This window comes from Lycium barbarum, chromosome 4 (genome assembly GCF_019175385.1).
Source record: "Lycium barbarum isolate Lr01 chromosome 4, ASM1917538v2, whole genome shotgun sequence".
Taxonomy (NCBI): domain Eukaryota; kingdom Viridiplantae; phylum Streptophyta; class Magnoliopsida; order Solanales; family Solanaceae; genus Lycium; species Lycium barbarum.
In genome coordinates this window covers 9,331,655-9,357,512 of record NC_083340.1, presented here as the reverse complement: position 1 = coordinate 9,357,512, position 25,858 = coordinate 9,331,655, and the positions used below count along the sequence as shown (strand labels likewise).

General features: G+C 34.0%; 2 protein-coding genes and 1 long non-coding RNA gene across 3 annotated transcripts; 1 reads left to right on the top strand and 2 right to left on the bottom strand.

Annotated features, from left to right (window-relative positions):
• Positions 1 to 463: 463 nt before the first annotated feature.
• On the bottom strand, positions 464 to 2,748 carry LOC132638168 (uncharacterized). The gene is made up of 6 exons (XR_009581617.1): positions 2,461 to 2,748; positions 2,284 to 2,344; positions 2,086 to 2,175; positions 1,928 to 2,005; positions 950 to 1,024; positions 464 to 804 (listed from the first exon to the last, which is right to left on the bottom strand). It is a non-coding gene; the product is annotated as an uncharacterized LOC132638168 (long non-coding RNA).
• A 7,006-nt stretch (positions 2,749 to 9,754) lies between these two features.
• On the bottom strand, positions 9,755 to 15,098 carry LOC132635140 (uncharacterized). The gene is made up of 13 exons (XM_060351403.1): positions 14,788 to 15,098; positions 14,611 to 14,671; positions 14,413 to 14,502; positions 14,248 to 14,325; positions 13,274 to 13,348; positions 13,076 to 13,128; positions 12,124 to 12,286; positions 11,801 to 11,911; positions 11,262 to 11,388; positions 11,047 to 11,144; positions 10,505 to 10,643; positions 10,185 to 10,237; positions 9,755 to 10,100 (listed from the first exon to the last, which is right to left on the bottom strand). Exons 1-13 carry the CDS (start codon positions 14,895 to 14,897, stop codon positions 9,987 to 9,989), a joined length of 1,272 nt encoding a protein of 423 aa, XP_060207386.1. The 5' UTR covers positions 14,898 to 15,098; the 3' UTR covers positions 9,755 to 9,986.
• A 205-nt stretch (positions 15,099 to 15,303) lies between these two features.
• LOC132635139 (O-fucosyltransferase 30) lies at positions 15,304 to 19,888 on the top strand. The gene is made up of 2 exons (XM_060351402.1): positions 15,304 to 16,253; positions 18,250 to 19,888. Exons 1-2 carry the CDS (start codon positions 15,817 to 15,819, stop codon positions 19,301 to 19,303), a joined length of 1,491 nt encoding a protein of 496 aa, XP_060207385.1. The 5' UTR covers positions 15,304 to 15,816; the 3' UTR covers positions 19,304 to 19,888.
• The last annotated feature ends 5,970 nt before the right edge of the window (positions 19,889 to 25,858 follow it).

The window sequence follows — 25,858 nt, the reverse complement described above, 5'->3', positions numbered from 1 at the left end:
ATAAGCATGATTGACATTCTTTTTAATATAGAAATGAAGCTTGGAAGTAAACACAAGTTAGACATCACTGAAGGGCCTTAATCCGTCATTTTCATCTCCAATAACGTGCGCAAGCAAAAATAAAATTATATTTATATACAGTAAATATATAATAAAAGACAAATATTCTGAACGAACCAAATGATTTAGACTTGCCTACAAAAATCACCTAGAGTTTTGTGAATATCCAAGCAGACTGAATATTCAATAGAGAATTCACGATATTTGAGAAATTCCTTTAGCAATGAAAAAAAAAAAAAAAAAACAGATACACTAGCAAGGTTTAACAAAATTACCCTTTTAAGAAGAAAAACACAAGAAGTTTTCATATTGCCGAGGGCTGATATGTTATATATATTCTTATCGATAGTTTCTTTATCTATTTTCTTTTACTCATGATGGATAGAATTGCTTCAGCCATTAATGACTTAACAATTTCTGTTACTTTTTCAGGCTAACTTACAAGTGGCATGTATCTCAAATCCTCAACAAACAACATTTATTGGTTCTTGCGTAAGCAATATACGGTATACTGTTACTTATCCAGAAACCAAATATAAAGCAAACCCCAGCAGAACTTTTTCTTTATTGATTCTGCCAAACTAGAAAAAGTTCCACATCCTGCATTGATGTTAAGGCTCTGAAAAAACAAATTCTATGTGCCAACAAACAATCACCAAAACAGCAGTTAACAAAAACTGAGAGCACTCACGCTTGACTATCGACAATGACGTAAGAGAATGTTGAATGGCCCCCTTCGGAAACCTGAACCCAAGATTACAGGTTGAGGTGAATTAAACGCTAACATTATGTCTGATGTTACTAACGCATTGGAAACAACTCATGTTGAGATTGATTTAACAGATGCAAGGCAAGAGAAACGTGCAGAACCGAACATAGCCAAACTCACCACCATAAACGATGTATCAACCCCATCAGCTTCTAACTCTTCCAGTATTGCTTTCCCTTGAGAATCATCTGCAACCTACAGGCGAAAATAGTAATAAAAATGTGAAGACTTCCGATATCATTATCGCAAAAGGGTTATGTGTGGAAAGGTGAAGGAAATTAGAAATAGTTTTATAGAAATGACAGTTATAGGCGACTCCTTATGCAGTAATCACGAATGATACAGAAAATTGCACAACGAGTCAGGCAACATTTCATTAGATATTTATTTATTCCATGCTATGCAAATTTCAAAGGAAGTAGCATTATTTACTGTTGTTGCTGAGGGTCTATTGGAAACAACCTCTCTACCTTCGAAAGTAGGGATAAGGTCTGCGTACACAGTATCCTCTCTAGACCCCACTTATGTGATTACATTAGGTATGTTGTAGTAGTAATATTATCTTGACCACCAGTATTGAGGGACAAATTTACAGGACAAATTGATTCTTGTAGGCTTACATGCATTTGCATAAAAGTTGACTTACTCCAATCAAGTCCAGATTAAAGGAACACGGAGGTCAAAACTGTGATACAAACCACTCTCTTGGAAATCATGTGGCAGGAGGTAAAATGTAAATTGGTGTGTGTAAACTCGAATAGCAGGAAAGTGGTTCAAGAAGCTAATCAGAACCAAGCAAAAATGGGACCTGTGCTCAGTAAGACAGTAACATTGTCTGCCATGATATTGGAGTTCTTTATCCCATGTCTCACACAGTTAGGACTCCTATGACAAACAAAAATGTTTTAAAGGGGTAATAAGAAAAGAATTCTTCTTTGAAGCTATTGTAACATAAAATAGATATCTTTTTTTTAAAAAAAAAAAAAAGAAACTTACACAGCTAAATCTATGTACTTGATTCGTATACGAAAAACTCACAAAAATGAGTCAGTCAGTACTTATACAGTCAATTGATATTTACAAGCCATAAGCTCAGACCTTTGATATAATTCTTGGAGATAGACCCAAACGAGCTGTACAAGTCAAAGCATTCCCTGCATTACCACCTCCTTCAACCTAATAAAGACACAATTTTCCTTTGAAATTACCACTGAAAATGATAGCACATTAATCAAGAGAACACAAAAAATAATAACCTGAAAACTTGTGCTTCAAATCTTATCGTCAGGCTTAGGATAAGAATCAACAGCAACAAGGAAATCCACTGCGGTCATTCCACAACCTAACTACTCAACAAAACACGTAACAAATTCAAAAAAAATACAGTAAATCCTGCAACAGTTTCAGCTTATATTTTTTGACACGTGAAGAGACTATCAAGAAAGAAGACCCACAACTGTGCTATTGTCAGGGATTGCTGTAGTTTGTGGGGTTGACGGAATTGACATTTTCAACCTGGAATTTAATAAGACAATTAAATGTTTAGTTAAGTACACACAAAGAGAGAAAGCTAAGAACAAAAACGATGAAGAAAGGTACAATTTATTTTGATGAGATTAAAGGCAACTTACCGGGTAAAAGAAGAGTTAGAGGTAAGATTATAGCGCTGAGGAATATGAAGTAGTAGAGTTGACGGAGGTGATCGGATGGAAAGTGACGGCGAGCTGTATGACGTGGCCATTGCTTCGGCACAGAGGAAAGGAAGTTGATTAGTCAGCTCTCAGTGACCATCAGCTTTGTTGGTCAGATTGAAAGGAAAGTCACTAATCATGAGCAAAATATAATATACAGCCAGTTTGGATTAACCGAAACAAAAGTAAAAGTATTTTTTAAGTAATATAAGTTATTTTATAAATAAGAAATTATATTTTGAATAAAAATGATTGAAGGGTTTTTAGAGGTAAGAATACTATTGAAATTAATAAAAAAATATAAAGAATAAAAACGTAAAGTTATTGATAAAATCAAAATGGCTTTTAAGCCAAAAAAAAAAAAGTTGAATTGAGCAACTTCTTGATTTTGGCTTAATTTAAGCATTTTTTAATTTAATTTAAGCTATTTTTTTTAATCAAACACCCAAATAAATTAAAAATGACTTATAAGCTGGTTTGATTGAGTTATAAGCCAATCCAAACGAGCTCATAATCCCGATATAAAATGTCAAGATTATTTTTAAAAAGGATTAGTTGGTCCTTATAAATTCTGAGTTTAATCCCTATTATACCTAGCTAAGAACGTTAAATCTCTAATTAATTAAGTTGTGCACTTTTGATCTCTTTACTTGTGTATATTCACAAATTTATCATAACTAGTAACCATCCCATCACTAAATTATTTATCTGTTATGTTAAGTTTGTATTGGTACTCCATATTTGATAGTAATTTAATTTTATAAATAGTCAAAAATAACATATTTTTTATATGAACGGACCAAAACACACTTTTTAAAAAATTAAAAATTGAATATGTTGAGTCATATATTACAAAGACCAAATAGCATAATTTACCATTAACTTAGGGACAAAAAGTGTTATTATCCCTCTTAAAAATTATATATGACATTTCATATTTTTAATATACTAAAATAAAATTATTAATACTACAACGACAACATATCCAGTTTAACCCCACAAGTGGAGCATAGGACAAATAAGATATATACAGACCTTACCCTTATTTTTGTGGGGGTAGACAAGTTGTTTTCGATAGATATTCAGCTAAAAAAAGATTTTGAAGCCCGGTGTGGACGTTTAAAATGTATCAAATTAATCCATAAAGTTATTTGGATTACATTTGAAATACATAATATATTGCTCCGAATAAATATTATGGATTAATATAATTGGGTTAATTATTTAAGTCAATAAATATGGATTTAAGTAATGGTCCAATTTCATTGGGCTAACCCATTTAATTGGTACGGTTGTTCAAAACCGACCGCTACCGATAACCCAACCGCAAAATTGACTTACTGGCTTATTGGTATTGGGTTATCGGATTAGCGGGTGGGGAATGGATTTAAATTTTATAATTAACGGCTTATCGGTGCGGGGGACGGATTACAGATTTTGTATTTACAGCCTATTAGGCCGAGCCTTCAACATCTGGTTATTTTGAAAAGTAAGTATTTGTTGTCCGGAAATGTAATTTTGGAGAGTAGGAGTACGAGGCAGTACGTGTTTGACTAATCAATTTAAAAATTACTTTTGCCAATATTATAGCAGTAATTTATATTTGGCTAAGGTTCTAAAAGTGCTTCTAGCGAAAAACAACCTCTTTAACTTCTAAAAAAAAACATTTTTTGCTACTATTCAAACACACTTATTTTTTCTCTAAAAACTTAGTCAAAATACCTCAATTTTCTAAAATAAGCACTTTTCACCCGAGAGAAAAAGGAAAACATTTTTGGCTTCCTGAGAACTTAGTCAAACAAGCTATTCGTCCATGAATTTTAGTTAATATCGAACAAATTAAAGGCTGAAGACAAAGAATCATAACTTAACTTGCATCAAGCTAGAATGATTAGACTGTTTGTCATTGTAAGTAATATAATATGTAAAAGAAAGTGTAAATGGTCCACCCACAACTAATTGACATCTTGTGGTCGTTTTAGTCTTTGTCCTCATACTACCCAAAAAGGAAATCAACGATAATAAAGTGTAAATAGTCCACCATACACACTGTGGTTAGTACTAATCCCTTGTTAATATTCACCGTGGTTAGTAGTAATCCCTTGTTAATATTCACCGTGGTTAACAAAGAATTACTATTAATCAATGTGTATGTGGTCTGTGGCGGACTGTATCTGCACTTTATTATCGCTGATTTCCTTTTTGAGTTATGTGGTCAATTAGTTATGAACGTTTTCTGCCTTGGGATGGTTTATATTTAGGTTTAGCAAGTTGCCGATATCAATAAATCTTGATATTAAATAGACTAATTTTACTCAACCCTTTACCCTTTTAGGTTTAGAAAAGAATATTTCACCTTTGGAGTGAGCCGTGAGCGCATTTGTCAATGACTAATAATGAATTGGATTTTTCAAATGTTAAAATTGACTTTTAAATATGAAGTATTATGGAGAAATGAATAAATAATTCATCTTAAGCCATAATTTTTCCTCTTTAGCATGATTGAATTAACATATACAGGTGGTTTTCAAAATTTAAAAATATCATACCACCCATAAACTATATTAAAATTTGAAGTTGTTACTTTTAATTTTCAAACTAACTACTACCAATTAAATATTTTTAAAAATAATTAGACCTTCGAAGATGTAAGAAATAGACAAGTTGAAATAAAATTTCAATACTAATAACAACACAAGTAACAAAATGTATCAAGACATATTTTAAAATATGAAGTGCTACACAAAAAGCAAAAAAAAAAAAAATTAAAAAGGAAGAGAGAATTAGTTAAAGGTGAGCCCCCAATCATATGAAAAACTTGGCACTGCAACTGCTACTGTTTATCCTATTGTAGTTAACAATTAATCAGTTGCAAATCATGGAGGAAGCAAAGAAATGAGTAATATTGAGTTCTTCCCCATAAAGAATAGGTTCTTTGAATTATAAGTTGATCAAGATGATGAAAGAATAATTAATTGTTTGGCACTAAGATCTTGTGGCAAACAGATATTTCGCCTAGACATTAATTTGTGAAAGTCTTTAGACAGGAAAAAGGGTGACACCAAGAGCACCACAATATGTGAGATTAGCTAATTAAGAAGGGTAAAAGATATAGATCTTATAGTCAGTCCATGATTTTAGTTAATATTAGACAAATTCAAGGATGAAAACAAAGAATCACAAGTGAACTTGCAACACGCAAGAATAATTAGAATGTTTCCCACTGTAGTAATATCACTTGTAAAAGAAAGTGTAGTTTACATTTCCCGTTCTTATATTTTTCACGCTTATTGCAGAATGCATTATTTTCTTGAAGAGCCATAGTAACATTTCACCTCCAGAGAGCAGAGAGTAGAGGAAATATACAACAGGGAAACAAGATTTATACCTTCTCAAAAAGGAAACATAATTAACACAACATACCCAGATCTTTACCAATACAACGTTTTTCTATACCGTGAAATTCAGGAAAAAACTATTACTATACTGGACCACATGACTGGGACCTAAGAAGAAAGTACAACAGTATCCATCAACAACATGCATGACGCATTCATTTAAATTAATATTACAACAACAATTGAAATCTCGAAACAGCACGAGAAATAATCATGGTACAAAGTACACTACACACACACAGAGTAATTTAGACTGGAAGACTAAACCTCTGTTCCATTGGATAAAAAGCCATATTCATCCTCCTCCTCAGATAATTCCAAACTGGTTCACTAGTCCCCCTTCTCTGAAAATATGATTCTTCTTCAAATTGTTGCATTATTTTCTTGAAAATCCAATGCAACATTTCACCTCCATAGAGAAGAAAAGAGAGGAAAAACACAACAGGGGCAACGGAGTCTGGGAAGAGAACAGAGGCAGTGGAAGCCAATAACAAAGAACTAAAGAAAACCATAACATGGTTTAGCAGGTCGGAGAATTTCCTATAAATAGGATGATTAGAGAATCTTTGCTTAACTTTATATGTTAAACAGTATACGAGCAAAGAAGTAACTGAAACTCGCATGGTTTTTGGACGGGTCGAAAAAGGATCAGTATTGTTATTGCCTTGATATTTTAGCTGTAAAAAGTTGAGGAGAGTTGTTAAGAGGAATCCAAGAATAGTGAGGGGGCAATTTGTTGTGCCATGTTTCTCGTACCTATAGAAAATGTAATATTGTGTAATCATGAAAGTGGAATTGAATTGATTGGTAAAGGTCCTCCGTGCCTGGAGGAGAAATAGGCCAATTCTTGAATTGTTGGCCATTTGAACAATTGAAGCTAAGAGGGTAAAGAGCAAATAAGGAGTAAAGAAGAAGATTATGAAGAAGAGAGAAGACAAACTATACGATTAGCAGTATATGGTATGGTAATATATATAGAGGGACACTCCTTGTCTAAATTGGGTGTCGATGTTTTTTAAAATGTCCATATTAGTTATAATGGAAAAGAAGGATTCAGTGGAAAGGGTTTAGAGGATATTAGGGGTCAGAAGGTTCAAAAAGAATGGCCGATTTGGCAAATACTAACATCAGTACAATCTCTTTTTCTTTTTTCAACATCCAAGAGATATCATAATCACATCCAATTCTACGCGGGAAATTTCATGTAGACAATATTAAAAAGATTGCAGCCCGTATTAGACACAAAACTAGGAGAAGAAAAGAACTTACTTACACCTCTCATTTGGACCAAATTAAGTAAAAAGTAATTTAGCATTAAGCGTCATAAATTAGTGTGTAAGTACATATTAATAAACTTATAATATGTGATAAAGCTTTAGTTAAAAGGCTACTACTACTATTCAAGGGGGAGTCAGAGGGGTGCAAAGGGTCCAATCGAACGCCCTTCGTTGAGAAATTATACAATGTAAATATGGGGGGAAAATTGCATATATATATATATATATATATAAGCCGTTGAATCCCCTGGCATAAGAATTTTTGTTTTTTAAATTCCCTTGTTTGAATTTCTGGATCCGCCACTGCACTACTACAACTAACTATTTGTGATAGGGACCTGATCCTTTTTGGTTTTTGTTTTTAGTTTTCACGGAAGAGGGAAAGGGTGATGAGAGGCAGAGGCGCATCCATGATTTAAATTTTATGGGTTCAATCTTAAGATTTTTAATATTGAATCCATTATTTGTTTAAAGTTATGGGTTCATATCTACTATTTGTTACTATTTTAATAATTTTTTACATATAAATTTATGCTCCGCATCAAAAGTTAGGGTTCAATTGAAACCTCACGCTAGATACAACACTGATGAGAGGATAAAAAGGTTAAAAGGATCAATGAGTTCAGTTTGTCCAGCTATTGCTGTCAACTTATGTACACAATCACAAAGGTAGAGCCTTTTTTAACGATTGACTAGCATAGAGAAAAGAGAACAAATTGGTAATAAAGGATTCTTTTAAAATTTTAAATAAACAATGTTTGCCATTGGAATGGTTCAATATCTTGGTTGTGCAAGTTTCTCAATTTGTAGTAATAGTGACCGGGTTCACGTATATATTAGCAAGAAATTAATTTCTCAATTTTTTTTTTTGTTCTTGCGATCAATTTTATAGTTTATTCACGATTGATGGACTTATCATGTCTACATAATATCACTAAATTTGAACCCGATCATCCATAACTGACCAGTCTGACCTTGTCATTCTTAAAATAACCACTAGTATCTTCTAATTTGTGAGTCCAAATCAATCTAATATTGGACCTTTTTAATTTATTTATTATTTGTTAGTCCTAATTTGTTTTCATGAATGAACAAAAAATTGAGGGAAAAGATATGATTTTCTTTCTAATTACCTAGCTTAACTTTTCGGATTTCCTTCAAATTTTTGGTTGTCTTCCATATGGAGGATTTAACCTGAAGCACTAATATCTAACTAATTTTTACACTATTTTGCATTCTAACATACTATTGGAAGACTATTCATGGAGAGTTACCCACTGTAGTAATTCAGCTTAACCTGATAGTATATGAGATTAAATATTACCCACTGACGCTGAAGACTACTTTTTAACACTAGGAGATTAACTAATATTCACTGCCGGTGGAGTCTACTTTTTAACACTAGGAGATTAACTAATATCCACTGCCGGTGGAGACTACTTTTTTACACTAGCAATGTACTTAAAAGCCTATTATAGGTAAGTTTCAATCAATTTATTTTTTTAATAGTCAAATTACAAATTAGGAAATCAGTTTGGAAGGCAACCTCAACTCTACATTTACCGCACCCGAATTCTTTTAGGATTATGACCTTATTACCGAAAATATGAAGGATTCCACTGTGTTCTTGTTACCATTGATGTAAACTTTTTACTTTATCGTTGTTCAACACCCATCGAAGCAAGTTAACAGCGTCAACCTTCGAAGCAATCGAATAAACCTTTGAAGCTATCCTTGTTACCATTCTATAATACATGGTACTCCTTTTGCTTAATTTATGTGACACTTTTTATTTTTCAAGAATAAATTTGATTAATCATTGAAACTACATTGGATGAGATTAATAGCCTGTTTGACCAAACTTATTTCCCCCCCAAAAGTACTTATTTTTTCAATAAGTGCTTATTTGAAAAAAAGTGAGGTGTTTGGCTAAGCTTTTGAAAGAAAATAAGTGCTTCTGGAGAGTAGCAGAAACAGTTTTTCAGAAGCTAAAAAAAAATAGTTTTTGCCCAAAAACACTTTTTTGAAAAATACTTTTGAGAAAAATACAAATAGAATCACTTTTTAAAAGTTTGGTCAAACACTAATGACTGCTCAAAAGTGTTTTTTTAATTAATTGGCCAAACACAAACTGTTTTTCGCCAAAAGTGTTTTTTTTTTAAAATACTTTTTAAATTAAGCTGATTTTAGAAACTTGACCAAACAGGCTATAACTCAATATTTTAAAATTTAGATATTCAAAAACTATATAAAAAATATTATAAGTTACAATTCGTCTCATATATCAATATGATTAAAAAAATATTTTAAATGTAGGTCAAAATTTACATAATTTAAATCTCGAAAAGCGAAAAATATTACGTAAATCGAAAGACGGGGAGTAACTTTTTATACATTATCTTCTTTTTGCCAGATTTTAAAGATAAATATTTAAAAAGTAACTTCTTTTGTTGAGTTTTGATCTTAACTCTTTACAGAATAACTACTGTTAGAATTTCTTTTGGGACTGAGATGAAAGGGAGAGAGAAGGGGAATAGCAGGGAAATGGGAGTCAGAAGATTAACGAGAGCACAAGAAGTAATCAAGGATCTAATTATAAGAAATAAAAAAAATAAAAAATAATGGTAACAGCCAACAGGTTATTACAATTCTAGTTTTTCTATAAGGTTTGAAAGCCTTGTGCTCAATGGTCAAAGACTCGCATAAAATGTTACAAATGAAGCAGAATATAGCCAAGGAAAAGGTTAAAAGAAACATCCCAAGTTGACAATAACTTTTACTTGTGTTTTCTCTAGAGCAATGTGGCCACGTTTTGGGGATCGTTCACTAAAAAAGGTCTCAAGCGAGGGTCTGTTAGATGGGGAAGACCAGCTCTTGCTCCCAATGCTCTGCACCCAATACCCGCCTGAAATCAACCCACAATGCAGAAGTTAGCTTCTCTTACATTTACTATACGTATAAGACCAATACAAAGTTAAAGTCCACTAACCACTTGAGAAGCAAACGTCAACATTCTTTCTGGTGGCATATTGGCACAGAGAGCTGCAGATTGCAAGTCGGATATCCATGAGAAACAAAACCATTACAAACCTCCGATCAAACGTGAAGGGAACAATGACATCAGATTTACACTTGCACAGATATAGACATGAGTAAAACTAGAGAAAATGGAGGGTATTAAATGGTTTGAGGTTGATAGAAGCTCTGGATCCAATTGTCACAAGCAAAGGAAAAGGTGAGATGCAGGAACATAACACATTTAATGAAAGAATATTAGGTATAAAGACTGCAGAGTATAATTTTGCTTACCATACAAAACTGCTCCAATAAATGCATCACCTGCACCAGTTGTATCGACTAGTTCTGATGGCGGTATCTTTTCAGCTGTTCCAAGAAGCAGCTTCCCACTCACTGTCCCAATGCCTTTTGCATGCAATTTTGTAATATCCTAGAAGAAGACACATACTTCAGGCTCAGATATCATAACTAAATGAATCTACAAACATATCATAACTTAATGAATCTACAAACATACTCTATTCAGCTTCATAAGAAGTGCTGGAAAAAACACACTTCATAAGCAGCACCAAAAAAACTCATAAATAGATAGATTTAAGAGTGATGGGTAAAGGTATGAGCACAGAAGAGCACGTCAATCTCATGAACTTCAAGAAAAATGGTAGTAAGCCAGGAGGAACCATACACAACTTCCACTCCCACAGTAAATTCCACCTTACAATGGTCGACTAGACCAAAATGTATTGTGTACATAGATTTTATGTGTGTGTGTGAGCACTGCCGCCATGCTTCAGTCATCTATTAAATGATAAATATTCTTCTTGGTGAATTACCGAGGATATGCATGTTGCAGTGCTTGATTCGGTATCAATACTCTGCTTCATTTTCTTGAACAAGTCATCGATATCAATTTCTTCAGACTGGAGATCCTCTGCAAATCAGCCAAATAGCAAAAAGTAAATACATACACCTCTTCTTCATGTTTCAAAACATTTTGTTCGCCAGACACTTAACATACATTAGAAGTACGGAAAATATGCAAGCATACCAGCTTCAGCTCTTTCTAGCATCATGCAGCCATCTTCACCCAACGTCACAATTACAAATTTGATGTTAGGCAACTTTAGAAGTACAGAAACAAGAGCATCTTGGACTGAAGGGGCCTTTGTCCATGCCTGGGAGACAATACATCTTTTGTCAAGCTCAAAAAGTCCAAAGATATCAAGAGTAAAGCTAGGAGGAAGAATGACATTAATTCACCTTTTTTAGAAATAGTATTGAAAAACAATTTTACTCTCCAATAATTTGGTAAACAGTGGCAAGGGAGAGAAGCTTTAACTTGTAACACTGAGGAAGGAGGAAGGGACTGTGTCATTGAATTAAAATTGTGCAGACAACAAATTTCGTACCTAGTAGAGCAGAATTGCTACAGATACCAAGTAGAAGAATAACTAATCTAAATCTAAAATATTCTCTGGTTTTCCTAGAGCATATTAGCAACTAAGATTTAGAAGCATCAGATATCCAAAATGAAAAAGCTCAGCAAAGGAACCATTTCATTGCAGTTTGTCAGCATAGCTAACTTGCCTGTGGAAATCTCGCTGAGCAAACGACATAAGTTGCCAAGTTTAGAAGGTCATCTACCCTTTCTCTTTTACTTTCTGCATCAATTACAATAGGTATATTCCTCTGATGTGCCTGCACTGGGAATCCAAAAGGCATGCAGTTTCTCCATATGGTTGAAAACAGAAGTCTTCGGATAATTTACCAAAAACAAGAAAAATAGTTAAGTACTCGATATGTCGTCTCTGACGAATACAAGCAACATGATCAGACGCAGACAATAAGAAAACAGTTCTAGCAATCCATGACTTCCATTTGCGCAACAAAGATGTTCGAGTGAAAATTACCTCCCGGGCCACAACTAAAGCTGATACCAATTCAGTTTCTTGCAATACTCCATCAAAATATACAAGTCTCACATCATCCAGAGCTGATGACAAATTCGACTTGGATAAATCCTCAGGTACCATGGGTGGGTTTCCTGGAGTGTAAATGCAAGTGCGAGTTTTCCTGGTAGATCAAACAATACTAATCACGAGAACATCTAAAAGCTTCAATAGAACAAGTGCAGAAGTATCAGCAATACATTTGTATAGACCAAAAGCTAGAAAAAAAGAAGTCAACTTTCTAAAATATTTATACTTCTCTCACACAAATTCGGTGGAGAAAAACTAAGTCGGATACTTCTGAACCAATTCTGCCATATATGTAGCAAAGTGGCCAATTTTGGCCAATGAAAATTGGTATAATGAGGAAAGAAAAGTTATTCGGTCAAACAAAGAAATTAAAACTTAGTAAGGATTGGGCGGGTTGGGTTATGACCCGCTTTTTAGCCCATTTTAGCCCAACCCTCAGCCCATTCTGACCTGCCCAAATTCAGCCCAACCCGCCCATTTGACACCCCTAAGTCAAACATACATATTCTTTTTTTTTTTTTTTTGATGACATGGGAACCCGCAGTCTTTATCTATTTTCTTTTACTCATGATGGATAGAATTGCTTCAACCATTAATGACTTAAAAATTTCTGTTACTTTTTCAGGCTAACTTACAAGTGGCATGTATCTCAAATCCTCAACAAACGACATTTATTGGTTCTTGCGTAAGCAATATACGGTATACTGTTACTTATCCAGAAACCAAATATAAAGCAAACCCCAGCAGAACTTTTTCTAATTGATTCTGCCAAACTAGAAAAAGTTCCACCTCCTGCATTGACGTTAAGGCTCTGAAAAAACAAATACTATGTGCCAACAAACAATCACCAAAACAGCAGTTAACAAAAACTGAGAGCACTCACGCTTGACTATCGACAATGACGTAAGAGAATGTCGAATGGCCCCCTTCGGAAACCTGAACCCAACATTACAGGTTGAGGTGAATTAAACGCTAAAATTATGTCTGATGCTACTAGCGCATTGGAAACAACTCATGTTGAGATTGATTTAACAGATGCATGGCAAGAGAAACGTGCAGAACCGAACATAGCCAAACTCACCACCATAAACGATGTATCAACCCCATCAGCTTCTAACTCTTCCAGTATTGCTTTCCCTTGAGTATCATCTGCAACCTACAGGCGAAAATAGTAATAAAAATGTGAAGACTTTCAATATCATTATCGCAAAAGGGTTACGTGTGGAAAGGTGAAGGAAATTAGAAATAGTTTTTATAGAAATGACAGTTATAGGTGACTCCTTATGCAATAATCACGAATGATACAGAAAATAGCACAACGAGTCAGGCAACATTTCATTAGATATTTATTTATTCCATGCTATGCGAATTTCAAAGGAAGTAACATTATTTACTGTTGCCGAGGGTCTATTGGAAACAGCCTCTCTACCTCCGAAAGTAGGGATAAGTTCTGCGTATATAGTACCCTCTCTAACCCCACTTGTGGGATTACACTAGGTATGTTGTAGTAGTAATATTTACAGTTGAATCTTGACCACCAGTATTGAGGGACAAATTTACAGGACAAATTGATTCTTGTAGGCTTACATGCATTTGCGTAAAAGTTGACTTGCTCCAATCAAGTCCAGATTAAAGGAACACGGAGGTCAAAACTGTGATACAAACCACTCTCTTGGAAATCATGTGGCAGGAGGTAAAGTGTAAATTGGTGTGTGTAAACTCCAATAGCAGGAAAGTGGTTCAAGAAGCTAATCAGAACAAAGCAAAGATGGGACCTGTGCTCAGTAAGACTAACATTGTCTGACATGATATTGGAGTTCTTTATCTCATGTCTCACACAGTTAAGACTCCTATGACAAACAAAAATGTTTTAAAGGGGTAACAAGAAAAGAATTCTTCTTTGAAGCTCTTGTAACATAAAATAGATATCTTTAAAAAAAATAAGAAACTTACACAGCTAAATCTATGTACTTGATTCGTATACGAAAAACTCACAAAAATGAGTCAGTCAGTACTTATACAGTCAATTGATATTTACAAGCCATAAGCTCAGACCTTTGATATAATTCTTGGAGAAAGACCCAAACGAGCTGCACAAGTCAAAGCATTCCCTGCATTACCACCTCCTTGAACCTAATGAAGACACAATTTTCCTTTGAAAATTTTAAAATGATAGCACATTAATCAATCACACTTACAGAGAACACAAAAATTAATAACCTGAAAATTTGTGCTTCGAATCTTATCGTCAGGCTTAGGATAAGAATCAACAGCAACAAGGAAATCCACTGCGGTCATTCCACAACCTAACTACTCAACAAAACACGTAACAAATTCAAAAAAAATACAGTAAATCCTGCAACAGTTTCAGCTTATATTTTTTGACACGTGAAGAGACTATCAAGAAAGAAGACCCACAACTGTGCTATTGTCAGGGATTGCTGTAGTTTGTGGGGTTGACGGAATTGACATTTTCAACCTGGAATTTAATAAGACAATTAAATGTTTAGTTAAGTACACACAAAGAGAGAAAGCTAAGAACAAAAACGATGAAGAAAGGTACAATTTATTTTGATGAGATTAAAGGCAACTTACCGGGTAAAAGAAGAGTTAGAGGTAAGATTATAGCGCTGAGGAATATGAAGTAGTAGAGTTGACGGAGGTGATCGGATGGAAAGTGACGGCGAGCTGTATGACGTGGCCATTGCTTCGGCACAGAGGAAAGGAAGTTGATTAGTCAGCTCTCAGTGACCATCAGCTTTGTTGGTCAGATTGAAAGGAAAGTCACTAATCATGAGCAAAATATAATATACAGCCAGTTTGGATTAACCGAAACAAAAGTAAAAGTATTTTTTAAGTAATATAAGTTATTTTATAAATAAGAAATTATGTGTTTGGATGAAACTACGCGGTTACTAACTACTACTAATAAGGAGAAGTGAAAAGGAAGCTAGCCCCCCTGCTTCTCCCGCCTAAAGTGCAACATTACTCAGGATATCTCTTATCTTTTTATCCTAATTCTCATCCTTCTCACCTTCCTCATATCCTTAGTAAGCTGAAATTGTGTCATGCCCCGTCTAATTATTTCTCCCTAATATTTTTTCGGTTTACCTCTATTTCTTTAAACTCTTTCTATAGCCAACCTCTCACACCTCCTTACCGGCGCATATACACACTTCCTCATTACATATCCGAATCATCTCAGTTTCGCTTCCCCTCATCTTATCCTCTCACATAGGACACTCCCATCTTGCCGCATATAACTTCGTTTCCAATCATATCTTTTCTTGTATAGCAATTCTCACCTTGCCACATATAACTTCGTTTCCAATCATGTCTTCTAGTATAGTCACACAATGACTATTTTTTTATAAAAACAATAGAGAAATATAATTAAGGTTAAATGTTTTAAGAAATTTTAATATTGCTTAAATTCGTGCTTAGTGACAATACATGAATTTGTCTAATCTAAAAAAGAAGTCACATCTTAAAAATTTAAAGAAAAAGACCAAATCGGGTAAAAACATTTAGAACTTCAACTAATATGTGATTCTAGAAAAGTTGGAGCACACACTGTTCCACCATCTGTGATCCAAGAATTGAGAGAGTTGTATTGAAGTTTCCATGGAAACTGAAACCTTCATTAGACCCAACACCAAATCAAGGAAGAAACAAACATCTCCACTTCTAACTTTCCTTTTTCTCTTCACTCTAATCCTCTTTTTCTTCTACTTCAAAAACTTCATTTCCCCTTCTCTTCTTCCCCTTTCCCCCAAAAAATCATTACCCATTATACCCCGCCCCTCACAATGCATTCCCACAAATACCCTTGGAGAAAAGTTTCTCTGGTACGCACCTCACAGTGGGTTCAGTAACCAATTGGCTGAGTTCAAGAACGCTGTTTTAATGGCTAAGATCTTGAATCGGACCTTAATTGTACCCCCCATATTGGATCATCATGCTGTTGCCCTTGGTAGTTGTCCTAAATTTAGGGTTTTGAATCCTAATGATTTGAGGTTCTTGGTTTGGAATCATAGTATCCAGCTCTTGCGTGACTGCAGGTAACTTGGAAATTTGTCACCCTTTAGTTTCACTGAACAGCAATAATCACTTTTTGTGCATTCTTTAAATTGTCTGACTGAATTATGTAGACATAGCTGAGTTAAATTGATTTTTAGTCAAGTGCCTAATGCTATATATGAGCTATAGATTTGGATATGTTGTGACACTTACATTAAGTTCAGTGGTTGTCAGGACCTTTTTAGTTATATTTCAGTGTAAGGGTATATGTGGATATAGAAAACCTCTAATTTCAGAAAACCCATAGTCAAGAGACAAATTATCAATGATTCAAGCGTGAACAGAGCGCGACGTAGTTGATTGGAGTCAATAGTATCCAGTTCTTGCGTGATTGCAGGTAACCTGGAAATTCGTTCCAGCCCCAAATAACCTTTAACTCACTGACCAGCAAATAATCACTCATGGTGCATACTTTGTGTTTGTTAATTTGTCTGACTGAATTATGTAGAGATATTTGGAGGGAAATTGTTGACCTTTTATGAGGATTTTGCATGTCTGGTGCTTAATGCCAGGAGTATTTAAACTATAGGTTTAGATGTTTTGTTACACTCTCATTAGGTCCTGTTTTTTACGTTTTTTCTTAGTGAGAGACTTGCATTTCAGTGTACAGATTAGCAAGAGATTTAGCAACCTCTACTTTTAGAGCAACCCCTATTTTGACTTAAAAGGACACATCTTCCAATATTGGAATGAGGGCGTGTTTGGTACGAAGGAAAATGTTTTCCTATTCGGTATGAAGGAAAATGTTTTCCTAGAAAATAAGTGGGATTCTTACTTATTTTCTTGTGTTCGTTACGTAAGCAAAAAATATTATCCCAAAAGCATTTGAAATTAGTCTAGGCAAACACTGTAGGAGTGGGGTGGAGGCTAGGAGTGTGGGGGATGAGGGCTATGGGGATGGGGTGGAGGTTAGGGGTGTGGGGGGATGGGGGCTATGGGAGTGGGGTGGAGGCTAGGAGTGTGGGGGATGGGGGCTATGGCTAGGAGTGTGGGGATGGGGGCTATGGAGGGTGGGGAGGAGACAGTTAATGTGGAGTGTCATTTATGCAACTTGTTTTGAAGTCATTTTCCTCGATCAAAAAAAAGAAAAAAAAGAAAAAGGGAAATCATTTTTCTCATTTTTTAAGTAACTTGTTTGCCTAGAAAAATGTTTTCCAAAACTTTTGACCAACCAAACATGGGAAAATTGGAAAGCATTTCCTCCATACCAAGCACACCCTATATGTTTAGATTTCTTGTTACCGTTACATTAGCTTGGAGTTTTTGAGTCTTAGTGGGCGTTTGGCCATAAAAATTATTCACTTTTTTCCGGAATGTTTTTTCACTTTTTTTACTTTTAGCGTTTGGCCATAAAAATTGTTCACTTTTTTCCGGAGTTGTATTCCGGAATACCAAAAACAAGAAAAACTTGTTTTTCAATTTTTTTTCACTTTTTTCAATTTTTTACACTACATTTCACCAAAAAAGTACAATTTCAAAAACTATGGCCAAACACAACTCCAACTCCAACTCCAAAATTCCAAAAAAAAGTAAAATATTTTTTGGTATTTATGGCCAAACGGCACCTTAGTTAGAGGCTTGTATTTCGGTTTTCAGATAAGCAAGAGATTTAGCAACCTCTATGTTTAGAGCAATCCCTATTTGACTTAAAAAGACATATTTTTTTAATATTGGAATGAAAATGGTTACAGGAAGATTCATACAAAGGCTCCACCTAGTTTGGGATTCAGGCGTAGTTGAAATGATTGATTGAATGTGCTTAATGCTAGCGTCTAAATTTTGTGCTTAGACAGAGTGACAAAGCTTTTCTGTAAACTTTGTATACATTGCAAAACACTATCTTATTGGACTTTATAAGTTATAAATTATGTATTAACTATTGTGCATTTTGATTTGTTTCACTGAATAAACATAATTGCTTTTTTTGGATGGAGTACTAGGAAGTTTCTAATAATCTGCTTATTTTGTGTGTTGCAGATATGTATCCATGGCTGATATAGTTGACCTTTCACCACTTGTATCTTATTCAAAAGTGAGATTTGTAGACTTTCGAACTTTTGTGTCCTCCTGGTGTGGTATAAACTTGGATGGTATTTGCTCTAAGGACCAAAATATACCATCTCTTTTATCTGAGAGCCTTCGACAGTGTGGTTCTCTGTTGTCTGGTTATTATGGCAGTATCACTGGTTGTTTGTCTGCTTTAGAAGAAGATTGTAGAACAACAGTTTGGACATATCAAAAAGACGTTGAGGATGGGGCGTTAGACTCGTTTCAACCTGATGACCAACTTAAGAAGAAAAAGAAGATTTCATTTATTAGGAGAAGAAAAGATGTATATAAGGCTCTTGGTCCTGGTTCTGCAGCAGAATCAGCCACTGTTTTGGCATTTGGAAGCCTTTTTACTGCTCCTTATAAGGGATCTGAATCCCATATCGATGTTCATGAAGCTCCTAATGATCCCATTATACAGACCTTAATTGAAAAGATTGAGTTCCTTCCCTTTGTTCCTGAAATAATAAATGCTGGCAAGAAGTTTGCTCTTCAAACTATCAAGGGTCCCTTTCTTTGTGCACAGCTCAGGCTACTAGATGGACAATTCAAGAACCACCATAAAGCTACTTTTCTTGATCTGAGGCAGAAGATAGAATCTTTGAAGCAAACAGGACAGAAGCCGATCAATATATTTGTGATGACTGATCTCCCCATGGCTAATTGGACGGGGAGTTACTTAGGGAGTATAGCAAAAGATTCAGATGCCTTTAAGCTGTTTGTTATTAGGGAAGAAAATGACTTGGTTCAAGAAACTGCCAAAGAAGTCATGGCTGCGGGGCATGGGCTAAAAATTGGTTCAATTTCACAGAGTTCGGCAGGGATTAACAAGCGTCACCATCCACAATCATTAACTGATGTTCTCTTATACATAGAGGAAATAATCTGCAGCTGTGCTTCTCTTGGTTTTGTTGGCACTACTGGGTCAACAATTGCCGAGAGCATAGACTTAATGAGAAAACATGACATCTGTGCTGGCTAAATCGCTGCTGGCTTATAGATTACTAATGTTATTTACCCAGCTTTGTGTTTACCTAGCTAGAATCCACGTATTGTCTGATATTCTCCCTTTTTTGTCAGTCAAAACAAGCTTGAACTTACAAGTCAGCAGTGTCCTGTGTGAATCGATGGACTAGGCTGACAAATTTGAAGGATAAAAGTGATCCATACTGCTGGAAGAGGGACTATTGGATGAAGAATCTGCTGCATATACAAGGGATTATGAACGCTGATGGGTGGATCTGTCTGCGTGAAGTTCTCTGTTCTTCAAATACATACTACTGACAGGGTTCATCCATTTGAATGGAGGAGGTAATCATATCTTCAAATTTAAGTCCAGAATTGGATACAAGATCAACAACCTTCAAGGTGGGAAGGCTTATTCATTGAATTAGTGGCATTTAATTACCTATACCGTAGCACAGAAGAACCATGTAGAACAATTGAACTGTACAAAATGTTTATCTAATCTGTTGGAAGTGTTCCTTCTCTTTTCTGATTACACTTTGTTTAATGATGTGGCTTAGTACACCAGGAATAAATTGAAAGGTTCTGCGCTATGGTTTGCTATGAACATGGAAACACAAGCATATGATTATCTGTTAAACATCAATATATATTTGAATTATGCTGCAGTTGAATTATCTTCTGATTAATTGTTTGTGATTTTGTTAACACAGCTTCAATATATAAAATAATTATTGTTAAAAGACAAGGTGACAGCCTAATAGGGATCAGATTCTGAGGCAAGCACTGTAGAGTAAATCATGTGAGATTTTTATATGAACTCATTGTGTCTTTCACAATAAAACTTTCTGGGAGAGCAGTATAGATGGACAACAAAGTTTCAGAGATTTTCTTGCTTTGGAGGAAAGGAATGTACTGAATTGTGTTATATAGAAGATTGAATAGGTTGATTTGTTCGTTTTTATTTGTCTATCCTTTCATGACTAGGGTTCAAATCTTGGTAGAGGTAAAAAAAGCGTTAGGTGAACCTTTGATGGGCAGATATTGGTAGGAGATGGCAGGTACCAGTAAGAGATTGTAAAAAAGATTATAGTGTATGGAAGTGAGACCCTTTCCTCAAATGTTAGTTCCATTTCTCATGGCTGTGGGAACCTGTTTCTTTTCTTTCTTTTTCTTTTTCCGTTGAAATTGAAACGGGAATCATGTAAAAGAAAAATCTACACTATCAATATATAGAAGTTAAATCCTTTCCCCTATTGTTATTTCCATTTCTTATAGTCGGTGCGTGTTGAAGAGCAATCTTTTTTTTCTTTCTCCCTTTGGATGGAAATCTGTTTCATTTTGCCGAATTTGTATTATGTGTCAACTTCAAGATAAGCTTTTTAATTTATTGCTGATAGGAAGGACAATAATTGGTGTTGTCAATTAGTTTGGGAGTTTGTTGAATCACGTCTGCTTTATAACATCCATAAATTTGGTTTAGTCTTAAATGACATTTTGGTCCACATCTTGTATGGCTCAATCAATTTTTCCGGTTTCTGCAATTTTTTTTTTTTTTTTTTAACTTTGGATGGCAGGAGAAGGATATACCTATTTTGGGTCAAAACATGCTTTATCACGAGATCATAGTTCATTAAATATTTCTGTCTCAATATCATCTCAAGCCTGTTTGGCCTAGCAGTTTTGCAGTCAAAAACGTTTTTTTTTGGTTGGTGGAGAGAAAACACTTTTTTTGAATATTTAAGGTGTGATCATTTATTAAAACTGCTTTTAAGTAGAAGTAGAAATAGTTTTTCTGTCGTTGGGGGAGAACCAGAAAATTTCTATTTCTTGAAAAAAGCATAAGCAGAATATTATTTTTTTCAAGACAAAAATATCCCTACCATAAATACATATTTACCAAGTATGTCCTCATTAATCCATTAATTTCTAATTAATATTTTGTGTCAAATATTAATTTGTGGAATGGTTTTGAATTTTATTTTGGTTGTAGTTTTCTAGTATATTTAAATTATCATGTTGATATTATATCAATATTTATTATTTATTTTTATTTACCTATGTATTATATAAATTGAAAATTTTAATATGTACTTTTAAATTTTAATTCAATAGAAGTAAAAACTTTTCATAATATATATTCAAAATAGTTTCTCTCTGTAAAATAATTTTGGTAGTAAACGTTCATTGGTACTTATCTTGTTTTTTGTAATTTGACACTCAAAAGCACTTTGTTTAAAAAAATTAGTCAAACACAATTTGTTTATTAAAAGTAGTCAAAAATACTTTTCAAATGAATTAGTTAAACGCAAACTGTTTTTCACTATAAGTGCTTTTTTGAAAAGCACTTCTCAAATTAGCCAATTTTTAGCTGCTAGGTCAAATAGGCTCTTACTCGTGGTAAAGTAATATAGTTTGGTATAAACATCATTTGCGAAATCTTTTTTGTTATAGGGTGTGTTTGGGATGAAGGAAAATGTTTTTCTATTTTCTCTTGTTTGGTTGCACTTAAAGATCTTGGAAAATATCTTCTTCAAAATAGGAGAAAATGTTTTTCATAGAATCTAAGGGAGAACATTTTCTGGATTAATAAAGACACACTAACGCATTCCCAACCCAACCCCCGTAGCGCCCCTTCCCCCCCCCCCCCCACAACAGCCACCCCCCCAAACCACACTGCAAACCACCCACCCCTTCCATTTTTTTATTTTAAAAAAAAAAGTTTTTATAGGTTTTTCTTTTGGTTTTTTACACCACCCAGCCACCCCTCCCCTCTCCGACCCACCACCCTCCAATAAAATTTATTTTTTAATTTTTTTTGGGGTTTTTTACACCCCACCCTTCCCAGGCAGCCGACCCCACCTCCCAACCCGTACTCCCCACCAGCAAAAGTTGTACTCCTACTTTAAAAACTTTATAGCAGTTTTGCTTTGAGCATATGCGAAGGCTTTTAAAATGGCATTTTCCAACTTGTATACCAAACACGAAAAAATGAATAGGAAAATCAGTTATTTTCCAAATAGTCATACCAAACACACCCATAATGTAGTTATAATTGTCTTTGGTCAAAACATCAAATAGAAAAGGGAGATATTTGAAACGTCAAATAGGAAAGTGAAAGATTAGTCAAAATATCAAATTGGATAGAGGAAGGAACCGTCCAGCAATTAAAGGAGCCTTGAGGTGTTTTGAAATATATTAAGGTTGTTTTGCTTGATCTGTATATATGAACGCAAGTAATATCACTACTAGAAAATAGAATTTAATAGCGGATAAATTCTATAGGTAAACAAGAAAATTCATTGCTAATTCAAGAAAATTCATTGCTAATTCTATTTGGTGATGAATTATCAAATAAATTTATTAGCTACGAGTACAAATTATTTATCAGTAAAAGACACAGATTGACCCCTAAACTATACCCGAAATTTCAATATCACACTCAAACTATTAAGGCGACCTATTACACATCTAAACACTTAAAAAGTGAATTTTTTTTACCCCCTGGTACACATATAACCAGTTGCACCATGGGAAATGTAACACACTCGCATGCCACATCAGCGCCACGCTAGCGCCAAGTCAGTGCCACCTTGGAAATTTCCTAAATTTTAATTTTATATTCATTTCCTTTTCTTTATTCATTTGATTTTCTTTTTATTAATTATATTTACACTAATTAATTCTTAATTAACCATTAAAATCCTCCAATAATTATATCTTCTTCATCACTACCACCCCATCTCACTGGAACCACCAATCCGCCACCACCATCGCCACTAGTTTCACCACCACCATTGCCACCAATTTCACCACCACCATTTCACTGGAAGTCCGGCTATAACCCGCCGTGAAACACCAACTAGACCACCGTCGTTCCCCTACAAATGCTTTCAATTAGTTGCCAGTATATGGTATTGAGCAAAAAAGATGGAATCTTTTTGCATTTGTGGACAAATGAATTTGAACGGAGGGAGTATTAGTAATTTTACTACTACTGCTGCTATCAACGTTACATCAATGGCAACAGATTTGTTATTATTAATTTTATGTGGGAATTTCACAAGTATACCAATGGAGGGTTGTTGCTTTGGCTGGTTAGAGAAATCATTGGGTGGTTTTTAGAGAAGAAGAAGTAGAAAATATATCAGATTTTTTTGTTTGTGAATTTGAAATGAAGAAGAAGAAGGGTGTGGCGTGAAGGTGGAGGAGAAGAGGGAGTGGGGTGACGTGGAGGTGTCGGGGGGGGGGGGGGGGGGGAATCAGTTTTTGACCTCACTCTCCTATTATTCAATCAAAATTCTTTTTTACCCACATCAACTCTCAGGGGGTAAAAAAAACTCACTTTTTAAATGTTTAAGTGTATAATAGGTCGCCTTAATAGTTTGAGTGTGATATCGAAATTTCGGGTATAGTTTGAGTGTGATATCACACTACAACAAAATATGCTTTTAGCGACAGTTAATTTGCGGCAACAACTTAATTGCCGCTAATTATATTCTAGAATTAATTATTACCGGCATTACCAAACTTCAGCCCTAACAATAAATGCCGCTAAAGACTTTACCGATCTTGGATCTAATGGCATTAACCAATTGCTGATAAATGTTTTTGTGACAATAACTATTACCGCTAAAAAAAATATATATTGTCACTAAAAGCCTTTTTTGGTGTAGTGTCAGCAACGAAATTGATAACTTTCCCCAGTTATGTTGTACGTTTTGGTTAAGAAAACCTATTCATTGTTGCCTAGTCATGGTAGAGAGGCAAAAACTATTTTTGCTTCTAAGAGTCTTTAAAAAAAGAAAAGACTCCTTCGAATAATAATTCAAGTTGGGTGGTCGACTGGTAGTAATGAAAATCCACGTGATAGTTTGAATAAGAAACTTCTATTTCATTTTATTTGTTACCCAAAAAAAACTTCTATTTTATTTTTTATTTCTTGATACACTTGATGCAATAATGGAAGATACATGTATAAAAGAAAATGGCTCATAATCTCAATATATTTTTGAATAATTTCCACTCAGAAGATAACTGTACACTTTGATTAGAAATTTAAAAACTAATTAAAAGAGTATTTTGACTACCAATTTTATATAGCTATGAGTTGTACAAAATAGCAAACACCAAATCATAAACAATTTAGGTACTCTAATTTTGAATTAGTTTTCGAAACTTAGATTGGTTAATTTGTTAGACTGTTTATATTTCTATTTTCTTCAAAAATGTTAGAATCGTTGTCACGTGAGTAAATGATAATTTGGGATTCATAGATTAAAAATTATTGCTTTCATACTTGGAGTAATAGTCTCATCTGAATTTGGGAATTGAAACATAAAATGACCAACTAACTCTTTTCTGCCAAATTTTATTTATTGAGGGGAGTGACACTGCATTATTGGCAACATGTTTAAGCAACTTTACAAAATTGTTAATCAATTAGTTAATTAATTAATTAATTATTTTTTATGACCTGTGGACCACTGAATTAATTGGTACATGGTCAACCAACTTTACAAAATTGTTAATTAGTTAATTAATTAATGTCTAGACTTAAATTTATGACCATCTTTAGATTAGCATTAATCATATCTTGCTTTTGGAATCTTTCCATCTAATGTAAATTTTCAATAATCTCAGAAAATTATTAAATTTCAGTCATTTGCTAATTAGGATTAATATTTATTTTCTGCCTTTTATTGAAAAAACTAATCAATTAATTCTAAACCAAAAGAGAAACAAATTACTATCTCTAATATAACATGCCCATCAAATACTATGCTTACATACTTTTTGAAAATCAATGAATTTTTTTTAAAGTACGTGGCAGGAGAATGAACATGCAGTACAAATAATTACTTTCTTGGAATAGTAAAGCCTCTTTAAAAAGTTTCTACTAAAATATATAAAGTATTTTCATAATCCCATACTAAGAGGACTTATGCTGAGCAAAGCATATCAAAATATTTTTATTAAATAAGCAATAAGAGAAAAAAAATTATATACCACAGATACGAGAGGGTCAAAGTTAAATACCAGTGCATTTGAAGGCCAATCCGTGCAAAAATATGGAAGCATTTTTTCTTTTAAAAAAATATTTTCAAAATATTATTTGGTTATATTTAAAATAATTTTTTAGTTAGTTCTTAAGATAAATTAAATTTCCAAGTAATTTATTTTTCACTCATAAAACTTCAATTTTTCTTAAAACAAAATACATGTCCAAACAATATTTTAACTTTCATTTATATCATTTTAAAACTTTAACTTCAAATATCACATATATATTTTTAAATATTATTCAATTCATATCCAAACGCCTACTAATTTCAATAAAACACATTTGAGGACAATTTGAAAAAAAATAAAAAATTGGGCTAAATCTCTTCTCTTGTCGTCCACTGCACCGAGTATTCACACCTCGGAACCTACGGAGCAGAAAGGCTAAAATAAAAGTATACTATAAATAAACAAATTAAAGTGGACCAATTTTTTTTTTTTTTTTTTGCAAGAAAAAGACATGTGCAGTAAACAAAATAATAGTCAAAAATATGATTATCCAGCATTA